Source organism: Elephas maximus, chromosome 10, assembly GCF_024166365.1.
Source record: "Elephas maximus indicus isolate mEleMax1 chromosome 10, mEleMax1 primary haplotype, whole genome shotgun sequence".
NCBI classification, from domain to species: Eukaryota; Metazoa; Chordata; class Mammalia; order Proboscidea; family Elephantidae; genus Elephas; species Elephas maximus.
The window spans coordinates 84,365,056-84,380,576 of record NC_064828.1 but is presented as its reverse complement, the minus strand read 5'-3'; the positions used below and the strand labels follow the sequence as shown (position 1 = coordinate 84,380,576).

General features: G+C 38.4%; 1 protein-coding gene across 19 annotated transcripts in view; it reads right to left on the bottom strand.

Annotated features, from left to right (window-relative positions):
- Positions 1–15,521, bottom strand: part of SIPA1L1 (signal induced proliferation associated 1 like 1) — a 412,099-nt gene that overhangs the window by 122,597 nt on the left and 273,981 nt on the right. For 18 of the 19 annotated variants that reach the window (XM_049898770.1, XM_049898772.1, XM_049898754.1 and 15 more), the window contains 2 exons: positions 9,792–9,922; positions 4,146–4,334 (listed from right to left, as the gene is read on the bottom strand). In XM_049898770.1, coding sequence (XP_049754727.1) covers positions 4,146–4,334; positions 9,792–9,922 — 320 coding nt within the window. Of the gene's footprint in view, positions 1–4,145; positions 4,335–9,791; positions 9,923–11,422; positions 13,530–15,521 lie in introns of those variants that run through there. The other variant, XM_049898773.1, reaches the window with a different exon arrangement.

Below are 15,521 nucleotides of genomic sequence, written 5' to 3'. Positions count from 1 at the left end.
AGGGATAAGAGTAAGAAAAATGGCACTGAGACAGGCCGCCATCTCTTCACGCCAAACAGGCCCAGCAACTAGAATCCACCACACAGGGCCGCAAAGGATTGTTGTGAGGATTAAATCTGATTATACGTGCAAAGTGCCTAGAACACAGTAATAACTACATAAATATCTATATTTATCGATTTTGTTTGTGTCATGAGAGATATTCTAAATTAGTTACTAAACAAAGTAGAGGAACATGATGGACAAGCTAAATCCAGAGATGATCCAAATTTTCTCAGTCACACACTGTTTTATCTTCTCACATGTCTGAAAACAATGGTAGTATTTCATTTTCTCACTGCCCCTTTATAAATAGTGGAAAAGTACAGGAACAGTGAAAGGCCCAGAAAGGAAATCAAGAAAGAGGATGTGAAAGCTTAGATAAGCCACAAAACATACATTCATTTTCTAAAACTTCAGGAACTGAAACGCCTCAAGTCAAATGAAAACCAAATTTTGAAATTTTTGTCAAATGCTGTCTTTTTGTTTTTTTTTCTCTTCTAAGTATGATTTTAACTTGTTCGGTTCATTTTTGCTTTTGAAAGTGGGAAAATGAGGAAATAAACCGCCAAAGATTTGAAAGGCAAGCCACCACAATGTAGCAAATAAAGTGTTTTCTTCTTCCAACCATAATTATGAAGGCATTTAGTATGAGTAGTTAACATATTAAAGAAATCATTTAAATAAAATGTAAAAGGAGGTTTAAAAGTCCCTTTCAGTAAGTTCAGTTTCCTGGTTTCATACTACAAATCCCTTTAAAGAATGTAAAGATGTATAAAGCTTGAAATTAAAAAGAAAAAGAAGACAATGGTGACATAGATGGAAACTAAACATGCTCCATGATGATTCATATGCATAATCTACTGCATTTATAAGCACTTCCTCTTTAAAATCTGTGTTTGTAATGGCACCAAAAAAAATCCGCTTCTCAAAATGATTTCGAGGCATTAATGAGATTTCCTACCCCCAAAATGACTCCCCAGGCAAAAAGCCTAAGTATGTGTGTCATCTGTTTTACATCAGCACAATCCTGGCTTTGAATGCTCTGTAAGGAGATTTAAAAGAAAAGACAGAGGCCAAGTGCTGGTGCCCTTTAGGCTGGATACAGAGCTGCTCATATAGAACAGCACGTTCTAAAACTTGTAGGTTCTACTATCCAGGAAACTTTCCAAAAAAATTTTGGAGACTCATGCAGATTGCCAAATCTTAACCTTGCCAAAAAATGATATTAAATAACACCATCTAAGATATACTGTCATCAATAATTTTATGAAGGAAAGGATGTTTTAATACCCTCAAGAATAGGAAAGCCATAATTTCAGAATGGACAGTTTCATAAATTAAATAAATTTAACTTAAGTGAAACTTTCTATACTGTTCTTATCTGTCCTATGTTGATGAGACCATGAAGTGTTCATCACAAACCAGCTCCATCTCTGGTCCAACATTTGGTCATCACTAATGGGGGGGGGGGCACGGGGGAAGGAGGGGCAGCGCAAAAAGTGCCAGAAACCCCATGAAATTTCTACAGTTATGGCACATATTTTTATTGTATAGGGATAAAACAAGGGAAAATGGCCATAAATATCTCCTTTACTTAATTTTTTTTTTTTTTACTTAAGATAGAGCCCTGGTGCTGTGGTGGTTAAGAGCTCGGCTGCTAACCAAAAGTTTGGCAGTTAGACGCCACCAGCTGCTCCTTGAAAACCCTATGGGGCAGTTCTACTCTGCCTACAGGGTCGCTGTGAGTCAGAATTGACTCAATGGTGATAGGTTTTTTGGTTTTAAATAAGATAATCAGTTCTAATGTAGAGCTCAGAATGTTAATTATATGATTATTTTTCAATGTCTAAATATCTTCATTTTCCCAGGTAAGCACAGAATTTGAAAAGACTGAATAGATTAAGTTGAACCCAATCATCGTTTTTCTATTGCTCATCTGTTAGAACAAATGTCCAAAATATGTACTGAAACACATCCTCCAAAATAGTTAACAAAATGCATCAGTTGTCTTCTCCAGAGTTCAAGGTGCTTCATATTTATATTTTATGGATGTGGATATTCACGGCATTCTCGAAATAAATGTGTGGACTAGACATTAGCTGTGCATTACGAAAAGTGAAATGAATGGACAGAGAAAGCAAGGATTAGAAAAGTTAGTCTAACTATTTGTTCATAATATATTCTCATTGGCTGAATTAACAGAATAAATATACTTTAAAATTTATTTTTAAATTAAATTAATTTTAACTAAATTGGAATTTTTGTTAATTAAGGAAATACCATCAAAATTTCATAAAACAACATTCAAAATCTGGACAAATTTTATTTCTGCAGGAATTTTTAAAAAATGAAAAATTACCACCACCCACCTCCAAGATACAGTATGACAGCAGTGCTCAAAGAAAGAGTTAAAGTAAGAGTATTTAAATACAACAAATACAAAATTAACACATATGATAAAATACCCCACGTGGAATATGCATATACTTACCAGCCAGTGGATTTTCACAATTGTAATTTTTCATTCTCTACCCTTCTTCTACCTTTATTTGGATCATCCTATCCCTCATTTACATCTTGACCATAGGGCCCCTGCATTTAGATTGCTGCTGTTTGGTGCTGCCGAATCGGTTCTGACTCATAGTGACCCTATGTTCAATACACTGCCCGGTCCTGCACCATCCTCGCAATCATTGCTGTTTGAGCCCACTGTTGCAGCCACTATGTCGATCCATCTTACTGAGGATCAAGTGAGATTTATCAAGCATAATGTCCTTCTCCACGGACTGGTCCCACCTGATACCATCTCCAAAGTACATGCAACCAAGTCTTACTATCCTTGCTTCCAAGGAGCACTCTGGCTATACTTCTTGCAAGACAGACTTGGTTGCACTTCCATGGTATATTCAATATTCTTCACTAATATCATAATTCAAAGGCATGAATTCTTCTTCAGACTTCCTTATTCATTGTCTAGCGTTCGCATGTACATGAGGTGATTGAAAATGTCATGGCTTGGGTCAGGTGCACTTTAGTCCTTAAAGTGACATCTTTGCTTTTGAACACTTTAAAGAGGTCTTTTGAGAAGATCTGACCAACGTAATAAAAAAAAAACGTAATACATCATTTGATTTCCTCACTGCTACTTCCATGGGTGTCGATTGTAGATCCAAATAAAATAAATCCTTGATGACTTCAATGTCTTCTCCATTTATCATGATATTGCTTACTGGTCTAGTTGTGAGGATTTCTGTTTTCTTTATGTTGGGGTGCAATTCATACTGAACGGTACAGTCTTTGATCTTCATCAATAAATACTTCAAGTTCTCTTCACTTTCAGCAAGCAAGGTTGCGTCATCTGCATATCGAAGGTTGTTAATGAGTCTTCCTCTAATTCTGATACCACGTTCTTCTTCATACAGTCATTTAAATACAGGTAAGAAAAGCTTGAGCATTTTAATTTTGTTACCGTTTGGGGCCCAAATTTTAAAATTTCCTATTTTTAAATCTTGGTTAAAATACCTCTTTGGTGGTACCAACAGGCTTTTAAACCTTAAGCATCCAAAGTGTAGCGGCTAACAGCGCAGCTTTGAGTCTGACTGTGTGTGAACCGTGGTTCCACAACTTATTAACTGTGTGAACTTGGAATTATTGTTAAATCTCTCTGTACCACAGATTCCTTATCTCTAAAATGGAGACAACAACAGTACCATCCTAAAAGAGCTGGGAGAGTAAATGGAATAACGTATTTAAAGCACTTAGAACTGAGTCTGATGAATGTGCTCATTTGTGTTAGCTATGATCACTATTAGTATTATTATTGCTATGGCTACTACTTATTCCCAGAGTACCTGAAGAATTCACTGCATCTATGTAAGATTATCAACAGAGTTGAACATGGTTTAAGTATCCTATCTATCAATTCTGACATACGGAATTTCAAAAGATGAGAAATGTTTAGAGTTTAGACAAATTAGAGAAAAAAGAGTTAGCTGCAAGAAAGTCTCCTTCAAAATAAATATCAGTTTTCACTCTCAAAAATGAAAATTTAAGGTTGCACCCTATAAGCCTACAAGGAAGCTTTCTCTGAAAGCCAAGCTCACCCCTTGTTCATCCAGTTTCATCAGCTGTTCTGTGACTTTGGGGGTGTTGAAGGCCAACCGCAGGCACTGGACATTGAGCTCGGGAATCACATGCTCCAGCACCTCTTTCAGGGGAAGCCCCCTGGCTGTTGAGTGCTTTGCTGTTGAGGGGATGGCATCCTCCAGGACTGACCCTCTCAGTGTCATGAGCTGAAAGAGAAACAAGAGCTGGGCGTGAGGGGTGAGAACTTTATCACATGTACTGAAGGCCTAAACTGCGGTGACTCTGGTGAAGCCAGTGAGGGAGAAAGAATGAGAAAAGTGACATGACACTTTATATCCGGAAAATGAGGCCAGAAGACCCAGGCAACTCCAAAGGAACTCATAATCAAGCCTCTGAGGACATTTACGGAAATGCCAAATACAGTATTTCCTTACAGAGATCAGTAGGATCAAGGTCTCTGCATGGTTATAATACACCACTAAGTAGACAAACAGAAAAATAAGGAGATATCTCAGAGAAATATCTGAAGAATAAGTGCTTAGAATTTGGATCTTATACCTTTGTGAATTATTCAGTCTTTTCAATTTCTGTGCTTACCTGGGAGAATGAAGATATTTAGACATTGAAAAATAATCATATAATTAACATTCTGAGCTCTACATTAGAACTGATTATCTTATGTAAAAACCAAAAAACCCATCACCATTGAGTCAATTCTGACTCATAGTGACCCTGTAGGACAGAGTAGAACTACCCCATAGGGTTTTCAAGGAGCAGCTGGTGGCGTCTAACTGCCAAACTTTTGGTTAGCAGCCGAGCTCTTAACCGCCACAGCACCAGGGCTCTATCTTATGTAAAGGAGATATTTATTGCCATTTTCCCTTATACAATAAAAATACGTGCCATAACTGTAGGAAGTTCATGGAGTTTCTGGCACTTTTTGCGCTCCCCCTCCTTCCCCTGTGCCCCCCCCCCCCCCATTAGTGATAGCCAAATGTTGGACCAGAGATGGAGCTGGTTTGTGATGAACACTTTATGGTCTCACCAACATAGGACAGATAAGAACAGTATAGTCCTTGCGCACTGAGAATGTGGCTCTGCTGGAGCTGGGCTCATAAGGGCTCAGAAAGACTCACTGGGCACATCAACTGGGCCCTGAGGTATAAAGACAATAGCTAAGATAATCTTGGAAAATATCTTTTAGGGAAACTTTCACACAATTAAAGGCTAGCACAAGGGAGGAGTGGGTGCCAAAACTGCAAAGTGACGGAGAGCCCTCTAAGCAGAAGACCCTGAAGGCAGACTGTGGGGTGTACACCTCATCTGGCTGCACTAGGTAATCTCAGAACTTTTTTGAGTGGGAACAATGATTTTTAATGTTAAAAAAAAATTAAGTTGGCTAACAAGATAAACTGCAAGAGAAAGAAAAGTGGAGACAGAGAAAGAACATAGAAGGAGGCTGCAGCAATCTTCAGGTAACAGAAAAGAGGGCATGATACAGTAGCAATGGAAAAAATGGAACACCCGACAATACAAGAAAAAGGTACTTGAGCGTTTTGCAGTCTATTCATTTCATTAGTATCTTTTCTTTCATTGTAAATGATTTCTTTTCAAATAATACTTCCCAAAAAACACCATTTTCCTATTACCTAATATCGAATTCTGACAGATAAACACACACAGTTTTTTTCTTTTTTTTAAATCATGGAAAACAGCTTAATAACTCCGTTATTATGTGTTTCCTTTATGCAAAAGTACATGCCTTGGGATGGGGACCACAAAGGCTGGGAGAACTCTCAATTTAGAAACCAAGACCAGGAATGCTAATCATTGCATCATGCTCCATAGACAGGCAGCAGTTAACTTCACAAAAGCCAAAGCAGATGAGAAAAAGAATGACTCATTTTTAACACCCAAATCACTATACTACCGACATTTTGGTTAGTAAATTTGAGAAACAAGAAGAGAGTCCTCATAAGACCCTGTACTCCTATGCCATAAGATTTTGTTCATAAACAGACATACATATAAATCCATGTAAGATCTTTTCTTTAATGTTTTGTAATAGTCACTTCTATTGAAATGAGATTTATGTGCACTTCTGTGTTATTGATGGCATTCACTGAAGCAACTGGGACATCACTGTGGTGACCGTGTCTTCTCGATGAATTTATTAACACGAGAACTTAGTAACATGAAAAGGCCCTACAAAGCATAAACACTGAATCCTATTTCTTACACATTTCGTGGACTAGAGTCAGTGAAAACAGTGAGGTTGAAGTGCCTGTCCCACAAAGTCCAGGAGCTATGAACAGCAACCAACATCCAGAAACATTTCTATCAAGGAACTTCTTCAAATTTATTTCTATGAAAAATCTGATAAAGACATGATTTAGGAAATAATACTGGAGCCATTATTCCCTGTCCTTGAGCATTGAGAATGTGGCTCTGCTAGAGCTGTGCTCATAAGGGCTCAGAAAGACTCACAGGGCACATCAACTGGGCCCTGAGGTATAAAGACAATAGCTAAGATAATCTTGGAAAACATCTTTTAGGGAACCTTTCACACAAGCCAGAACACAAAAGACTTTCCACTCTTATCTTCCTCTGTTAACTTTTAGTGAATAGAAATTTGTTGGACCAATGAAGATCCTCCTGACTGTCATTACAGAAACCTGTACCAATGCCTGTTGAGAGAGGGACAATTCGAAATGCAGGATCACAGTTTCTAGCCAATCGGTGAAAAGGTCAAGCTTTCAGTGGTTTTGCCCACTGTGTAGTGTTAATATATACTGATGACTCTGTAATGTTCTGTGGACTCGGGCAGACCTGGCTGTGGCCGCGTGCTTGTCCTTTTTCCCATTCTTTTTTATTCTGTAATGTTTTCTTGGACTTGGGCAGACATGGGCTCTGGCAGTATGCTTGTCTACTTCTCAACTTTTGCCTTTTTGAATATATGCCAAATAAAACTTTCTTTTTGCTTTACTAAACTTTTTGATGTTTTTACCGTACAATAGATATTACGATTAAACCACATTTAATAGATTATTTTTTTTGGAAAGGAGAAAATTGCACATAAGCTACTGGCAATTAATTGGAAGGGAGGGAAGAAGGAAAAGGGAAGCAGGCAGCAGACAGAGAGGAAAGGAAGGAAGAAGGGAAGGGGAAAAGATAGAGGGAGGGAGGGGAGGTACTATTCTAGGCATTAAAAAAAAATGGTAAAGAACAACAAAAACAAAAGTCCACACCCTTACAGAGCTTACATTCTAGTTGAGGAGACTAATAAAATAAATAAGTACAATATGCCAGTGCGTTAAATGTTAATATAAAAAATATAAAGCATGGAATTATATATGAAATGTTAGCAGGAGGGACTAGAAATATTTAGATGCAGTAGCCACAGCAGGTCCCACTGATCTGTGAGTAAAGGCCAGAAGAAAGTGTGAGAGCGAGCCAAAGGATGGCTGGGGAAGAGCATTCCATTAGAAAGGCAGAGGGAGTCGAGGGCTTGGAGAGGGAACGAGGCCAGTGGCTAGAACAGAGTGGGCTGGGAGGAGGGGTTTGCATCAGTCGTGCAAGGTCTGCTCTAGCAAGGACACTGGCTTTCATCACAGGGAGATGGAAGACCATGAGAATGACAAGATCTGGGTTACATTTCAAAAGGATCCCTGCTGGGCTGAAAGGATGCAGGGCTTAAAGGAAGGAGCAGGAGACCAGTTTCAGGAAAAAGATGGTGGCTTACAGGAGGCTGAGGCTGAGGCAGCGGGGGTAGGAGAAGTGGTTCAATTCTAGACATATTTTGAAGATAAAGCCAACAAGCTCTGCTGACAGACCAGATCTGAAGGGCAGAAGGGAGCAGGGGAGGTGAGAGTCAAAGTGTGACTTCAGGGTTTCTGGCCTGAACAACTGGAATAATAGAGTTGCCATTAACAGAACATTAATTCAAACATAAAAACAAGTGAAAGTAACAACATTTGACTTGGATGTTTCAATCAAAGGCTAAGGAAACAGACCCAAGAGATGTAACTTAGTGGAACGGGCAACAGGAAAAAGACTGAAATGGTTGACCAGAGAAGTGGAGGGAGGTGCCAGCAGAACGAAGATGGGAAAGAGAGAAGTCAGTGTGATTCACCAACCACAGCACAGGGCTTCTGTTAATTTAGGACAGGAGTTAACACTGGAGAGAGAGAGGCTGTGGCCAGACAAGGAGTGCTTGCCAGGCTAGCTGAGAAGGGACAACTCATGAAGACCAGTAACAGGATCTGAGAAACAAAGTGCTGATTTAGAAAATCTCAACCTTGACATGAGGGACGGGATAGATAGTGGCAAGAAGAGGAATTTAGGTGGATAAAAAATAGCATAGGAAAGGAAGGATATGGTGGAGGCTTAAATCAGAGTGCCCTTGTGGGGTGGGAGGAGATAAGAACAGGGAAGTCAAATACACTTGGGAGTAAAATATGTGAAGCTCACAGAAATCTGGGGGCCTAGGGAAGCTAGAAGCAAACAATTACCTACAACCACCTTCAAAAGCACAGTATGTTCTCTGTGCTTCTCCTGTCCAACAAAAGAACTCGCATTGCTTAAAGATTAGCTTTGGCATGAAAAAAAGTACACTATAGCATGTTAGCTCTTCGTTTCTCTCTGGCCACTATAAACAATATATTAGGTATTAAAGTCTTGCCTTTAAAAATCCTATATTTAATTTCCCCAGAGTCCAAGCTTAGGAACAATTACTAAGCGAAGCCAACCGCTGAAACCTGCCTTGCATTCAATGGTGGGAAATGAAGCCAAATGCCTATCTACTCTAGTTTCAAAGCCATTCTTTTTTAGATTCCTCCAGAGGGCATTAGGAATTACTGGATAACAACAATCTTAAAGTGAATTAGGAGCAGAGAAGCAACAAACTGATAGCTGGCACAACTATACATAGGTTTAGAAGGAGCGAAAAGTACCACCTCCAAGTTCCAAATGCTGAGTTAAAAAAAATAACAAAAAAGCTTTGTTGGCTGTTTCCTTTTATTTTTCCTTTCCTATATATTTTTTAACTTTTAAATTAAAAACTCAAATGTTATATGTTACACAGATTCCTAAAAAAGCTTCAAGAGCCTGCTTTACCACAGTTAAGCAGCCTCTGGTTTAGAAAGCCTGGGTTCTAGAACTCAGTGAATAGGTCCAATATTTAGGAAAGTGAAAGAGGAAGAACAGAGTCACTTTGTCTCTTCTTGGGTCAAGAAATATCCTAAGCAACAGCTTGGAATAGGGGAGTTTAAGTCTTGGGTGGCCCTCATCCTTCAGAACTCTGTTCTTTAAGCTGGCTGATGCTTTCTGCCTGCCCCAGTAAAAAAAAAAAAAAAAAAAACAGTAGGATAGGCAATATCTCACTTGGTATTCTCGTGACTCCAATTTCCTTGGGCTACTCTTAATGGACATATCTATCTCGAATCAAAACACCCATTCATTCACTGCATCTATGCAGAGCTAAATGGAAAGAAAAAATCCAGATCTAACCATCATGGCCACCCCCACCACTACCACCAATGACTGAAAGGAACTCTTTGTTTATTCTGAAGACATCTGTAACCATGTACTATTAAATTTAATTGCTTTGCTCTTTTTCCCCCCTCATCTTCAATTAAGCCTCAAACTTCTCATTTGCAACTTACCTCACTAGTTCTAAAAATTATCCGGTAGTTGTATGGAGATCCATTTTCTTTCATTTCTTCTGGTTTTTCCCTTCGAATGCTCACAGCCACCGGACCAAGATTTTCATCAGCCCCAAAATAGTTCCAGTGTTCTTAGGTAAAACAAAACAAAATAAACAAATTAGAAACTTTGCATAATGCATTGATAGTTATATTCTGCTCAATATGTAAGACTGCCACTCAAAAACTGTATCAATAAAATGTAAACATATTCAACATATATTAAAATTCTTCAATGAGTCAAAACAAAGACTTAGCCACAAAGGCTGAGTTATAGAGGAGGTAACACTGTACAGAGGTAGCCTGCTGAACTCTACTACTCTACAACATTCTACTCTATGTATTTAAAATGAAAATTGTGTTTCCTCCCAAATATTCCCCTATTTAAATAGGTTACGTTGGGTGTCCTTCCTTGACTACAGGAAGATTTCTGTCAGGGCTACTTAACCGTTGTTCTTGAAAACAAAACAAAAACAAACAACTAAATCTAACTGGGAATAGGTGTTGAGGAGACAGTGATTTCCCCCAGATTAAAAATAATTCCCCTGAACTGGAGAGCAAGAGGGCTGTGACTCCCCGAGCAGCACTCTGTTCCCCAGGTAGCCCATGCAAGAAGGAGCACAGAGGAAAAGAGTTTCCAACTGTCCCAAGGGGGCGGGAGTCCAGGTCCAGGGCTGCAACTTACCAATGGTTCCCTTGTCACAAGCAAGACAGGCAACCAGCAAAGTCAGTGAACCTGGAGGGAATGTATAAGCTGAGACAATAGGCTTCTCCTTGGTGACTAGTAGGACCAGTGACTGATGATTCAGGGGCCTCTCCTCCATGCTGTGGCATTGTCTGAGGCCCCAAACCTTAGCATAACCTCAGGGTGTGGGGGAAGCCTCCTCCAAACAAATGGTGTTGAATTTACCCTACTCCTGACCAGAAGGAAGGTTAGGACCAAAATTGAGTTACAGAAAATGAATAATAATAAAAAAAAAGATATTTACTGTGCTTCTTAAAAATATATACTTCTTTAAAAAATTAACATTGCTGATATGTACATAAGCTGTTCCCAAAGAAAGTCCATAAAACATAGAAATATATGAAAAGCTAGAGCAGGTAACTTATTTTTTCAAACCTCCAAAATATTTACATTTTCTATTTCATTTACATGTGACATTGTTAAATGAACCAGTTGTGACATGGTACATTATTCTCATACAAAATGCATAAGTATTTGAAAATATATTTTATTCCCATACAAAATATGTGAGTATTTGAAAATCCATGAGAATAATAATAAATACCATAAAATATTTAATCATGTACTTTCAAAATTTAGGTAATGTATATGAAAACACTTGGCAAGTACTGAAGAACAAATATAAAAGAAATAATCATAAATATTGAAAGCTCTCTAATAATATCTCCATCCATGGAAATTCAAAATAAGAAAAACACGATGGGTATACAGTGTAGGCAACAAACCTTTCTATGTGGAAAACTGAGCAACAACCCAATAAATGCCCCCAAAATTCATGTACAAACACTCGTGTACATCCTCAAAGCACAGCACATGAGAATCACACTCAGAGGTTATTTACTCTTACTTTGCACACAATTCTAATGAGCTTGGTTGTCTGGTCTTCAAGCCCACGGCTTTATTTCAGAGGTGTATAATTCCAGATGTTGACAAAGTCCAGGGTGTAGGGCTGATACAGACTTGCATGCAGACAGCAATGTGATAGAACAACTGACAACGAGGAAGAAAACAGAAAGGGAGGAGACAGAAATAGTATAAAAAAGCGGACAGGAACTTAAAGAAAAACAAAACAGCAATCTGGGGCCACTTACTGAACTGAAGGAGCAAAGAGCTTATTAACACACTTTGATAACTTCAGAGAGTGTTTTAATATTGCAGCACAGAACAACAGTGGATGTTTCCAAGGTGAGCATGAGTCACATTCATTATATTCTTTTCTTTGCGCTTCTTTGGACCCAACTGAGACCTGGCTTTTTAGAAACTCCTCACATACACCCCACATACCACAGGTGGGATGGAAGTTTTCTGCTGCTGGAGAAATTCAGAAAGGTATAGAACTTCTATCAATTCATCGTCAATAACCTCAACTGGTCCTCAAATTTTCCCTGGTCAGTGCGCTCTCTGCTTCTGCAGAGGAGATATTTCAATCATCGTTCTCTATTCTCCTCAACTTCCCCCCAACCCATCTTCTTCTCAATTTCAGCAAATGACAATGCTGTCTGTATCATTAAAAAAAAAAAGGGGGGGAGTCATTTCAGAAGCAAATTTCCTCATTTTCTAGCACCATACATACAAACTTACCTGCATTCAGACTCCTGCTTCCTCTTCTCTACAATCCAAAGATCTCCCCCTACATTTTGGTGTCCACATATTCCACTTTCCCAGGGACTCTAATGCCTTGAGAAGCCTCTCTGTATCTTTTTTATCTTGCTCATTCCCATACCAGTTAATCAGGCTCAAGTCTCCATCTTTAAATATAAAATTTACCCTCAACCCCTTATCATCCTTCAGGTTATCTCCTCTTGTCATCCATTGGGAACTTCTTGAAAGAGCTGCCTAGTTCCTCATTTTAGAATTACTATAATCTAACTTCCCTTGCATCGATGAATTCCTTAGTTAAAACAAATAGTCATTTTTGGACCTTACCTTGCTCAAACTTTCCATATACCAGGCATAGTTATCACTTCATTTTTTCTAGAAATACTCTTACTTCCTGGCTTCTATGACAGCACCCTCTCATGATTTTCCTTGGAAAACTCTGGCTGTTCCTGCTCAGTTTCCCTTACTTTTCCCATTTTAAATATTTCATCCAGTCTCAGAACTTCAACAGGCATCTCAATGTTGATGATACTCAAAAATTTATATCCCTACTCCAGACTTTTCTCGAAGCCCTAGATGTTTACATATACCTAATGGAACTCTTTGTTCCTCTGGCATCTGCAAAAGTGAGCCCATCAGCTTCCCACATAAGCCTACATAGCTTTCTCTGCAGATGCTATTTCAACGAATGGCACCACCATTCACCCAGATGCTCACACCAGATCCATCGTCATGCTTTGTTAATTTAAGTTCCTAAATATCTCTCAAATCAATGTACTTTTTCCCCATCCCACCGCCACTGATTAACCATAGTCATTTCTTGCCTGAATGTTTGCACTAGTCTTCTAACCAGTATGCTCTTTTCCAATTTGTTCACACAGCAGCCTTCTAAAAATGCAAATCTGGCTATCTACTATGAAACTTAAAATCCTTCTCTGGTTTCCAGAGGGTTCTTGGATACTTCTTATGGCTTCTCAAAGGCCCTCACAACCTGTCACCAGATTATCACTCCAGCCTCAACTAAGAGCTTCTCAACTCTGAGAACCAACTATGCTGAACCTTCAGTTGCTCGAACTCAGTGTGTCCTTTCTCTCCTGAAGAACTCTGCCTACAACATTCTTTCCACGACTTCTCTTTATTTGTCTAATCCTCTCATCCTTCACGACTCATCTGAAACGTCATTTAGGTATCCTCTAAATGGCTGACTGTACACTGGGGCAAAATGAGAGTGTTCACTTTGCATACTAGTACTAATTTCACTAAAAGGTGTAAGAATCCATACAATAATACAAATTAATAAACCAAATATTTAATATATTCCAAACACAAAAATTTAGAAAGCATTATAAAACACTTCTAAAATATAAACATTAAGCAATTTAGTATAAATTTTCGTATAAAAACAAACTATTAAAAAAAAAAAAAACTAAACCCTACATAAAAATGAAGAACACTTAGTTAATAATAAAATCGTAAAAATTAACTATCACTTAAACAAAAATTCTTTTGGCAGTATCATCATCGAAATCCGAGTGTATCTTTGTGCACTTTTTCCCAGGTGCTGAAGCACATTTCTGTGAGTTGGGGGGAATGGTGATGAGATAATTATAAACTAACTTCAAACACTTTGTTCAGACTTTATCTTCAAACAAACCCATCTCTGGCTTGATAACTCTGGGAAGATCTTTTTTGACTTATGTGCATGTTTGTGCAGAAACAGCAATCTTTTTTTTAATTGAAAGAGCTCTAGCTAGTATTTCCAAGAAAGCATTTCCAATCCATCTTCCTTTATTTCAGCTTCACCACGTAGAAATGGAGATTCTGGAAAAGGTCCTGTGTTAAGTTCAATAATACCACAATCAGTTCCACATGTCCAAAAACTCTTTCAACTAGAGCAAAAATTATTCTCACAATAAAAGCTGTGTGTTTGTCCACTGTCCATGTTTCTGTTCCCAAGGGTTAGGCAGTACAGGAAAACCTTTTCTACAGGAACACAACTTTATTCAATTCAAAATTCTCAATTCTGTGTTCAACTTTCTGGGCAGAGAAGAGTTCTGTTCAGTAAGTCATATTTAAATTGAATTTTTGAGTCCTTTTACTTTGATTCCATGACAAATAATTCAAAGCGCAGATTTTTCTTTTAAACTGAAATAACAGCCTCTTGCGGATGTCTTCTGTGTGGTTCTCTGGCCACTCTTGGCTCTGCTGCATCTTTCACCTCACTGCACACTGGACAGAACCCCTTCTCAGGAGCATATCTCTGGGCAGTACTCCTGCACAGGGTACCTGCTCCATGTTGCAGCTTTAATTCTGTTTTCCCATCAGTAGTCTCCCTCCACCCTTCACTAGTGGGGTAATCCATCAATTACAGAGGGCTCTTCCAGTCAGGCACATATCAGCCTGTTCTTTCTTTTTTGAGGAAAAGTAAGGAAGAGAAGGGGAAGACAGACAGGGGAGCTGCAGACGAGTATAAAAGAAAGGCTGGGAAGTCTCTGAGAAGGGAATTCAGGATTACGAAAATTGGAGGAAAGAGAGGGGACAGAAACTGAAGACTCAAGCTGGGTGAATACAGCTGCTGATAGATGAAGTGAAATAAGAGCATTACATCACCCAAACGAATGATATTTCAGTGCCAGCATACTGGAATGCCAAAAACCCATAAGCTAAGCACTATATTAGAATGAAGGCTCCCTAAAGCAAGGCATTTTGCCAACCACTATGTCTAATATTTGCATTAAAAATGAGAATACAGGTATTTCTTTTTTATAGATGTGGCAACTGTGATTCAGAGGAAGTAAAACTTGCTGGCCACAAGTAGTAAACAGTAATACCAGAATTCACACACATTATTTTAACTACTGATTCCAAAGGTTATTTTCATATATATATATATACACACACACATATATATACACACATAAAACATTACCTTCCCAGAAGCTTCTAAAATGTTATTATGAATAAAAGAATATTTAAATGAAATTTGATACCTGAAGAGATAAACTATTATTTGGCCGGTTCACACATAATGTTTCACTCCTAGATACACTGTACAGGTAAGATTTTACCACGCTTTTTTTTTTTTTTTTAAAGGAAGAGGTATTATTTGTTACATTCAAATCTGGTTGGTTCTTTCCCCCACCCCTCCATTTTTCACATTTAACACCTAAACAAATGTTTAGCTTGAAGTTTTATCAGTCTGGTTGCTGAATTTGTACCAAGGATGGTACAGAGAATGCCAAAAAGTGGTTTTGCCATCACTAGAAAATCCACATAGCTGTATTTTTGGCCGACACAGTCATGACAATAAAAAACAAAACACGTCACATTCTTAATGATAAGAAACA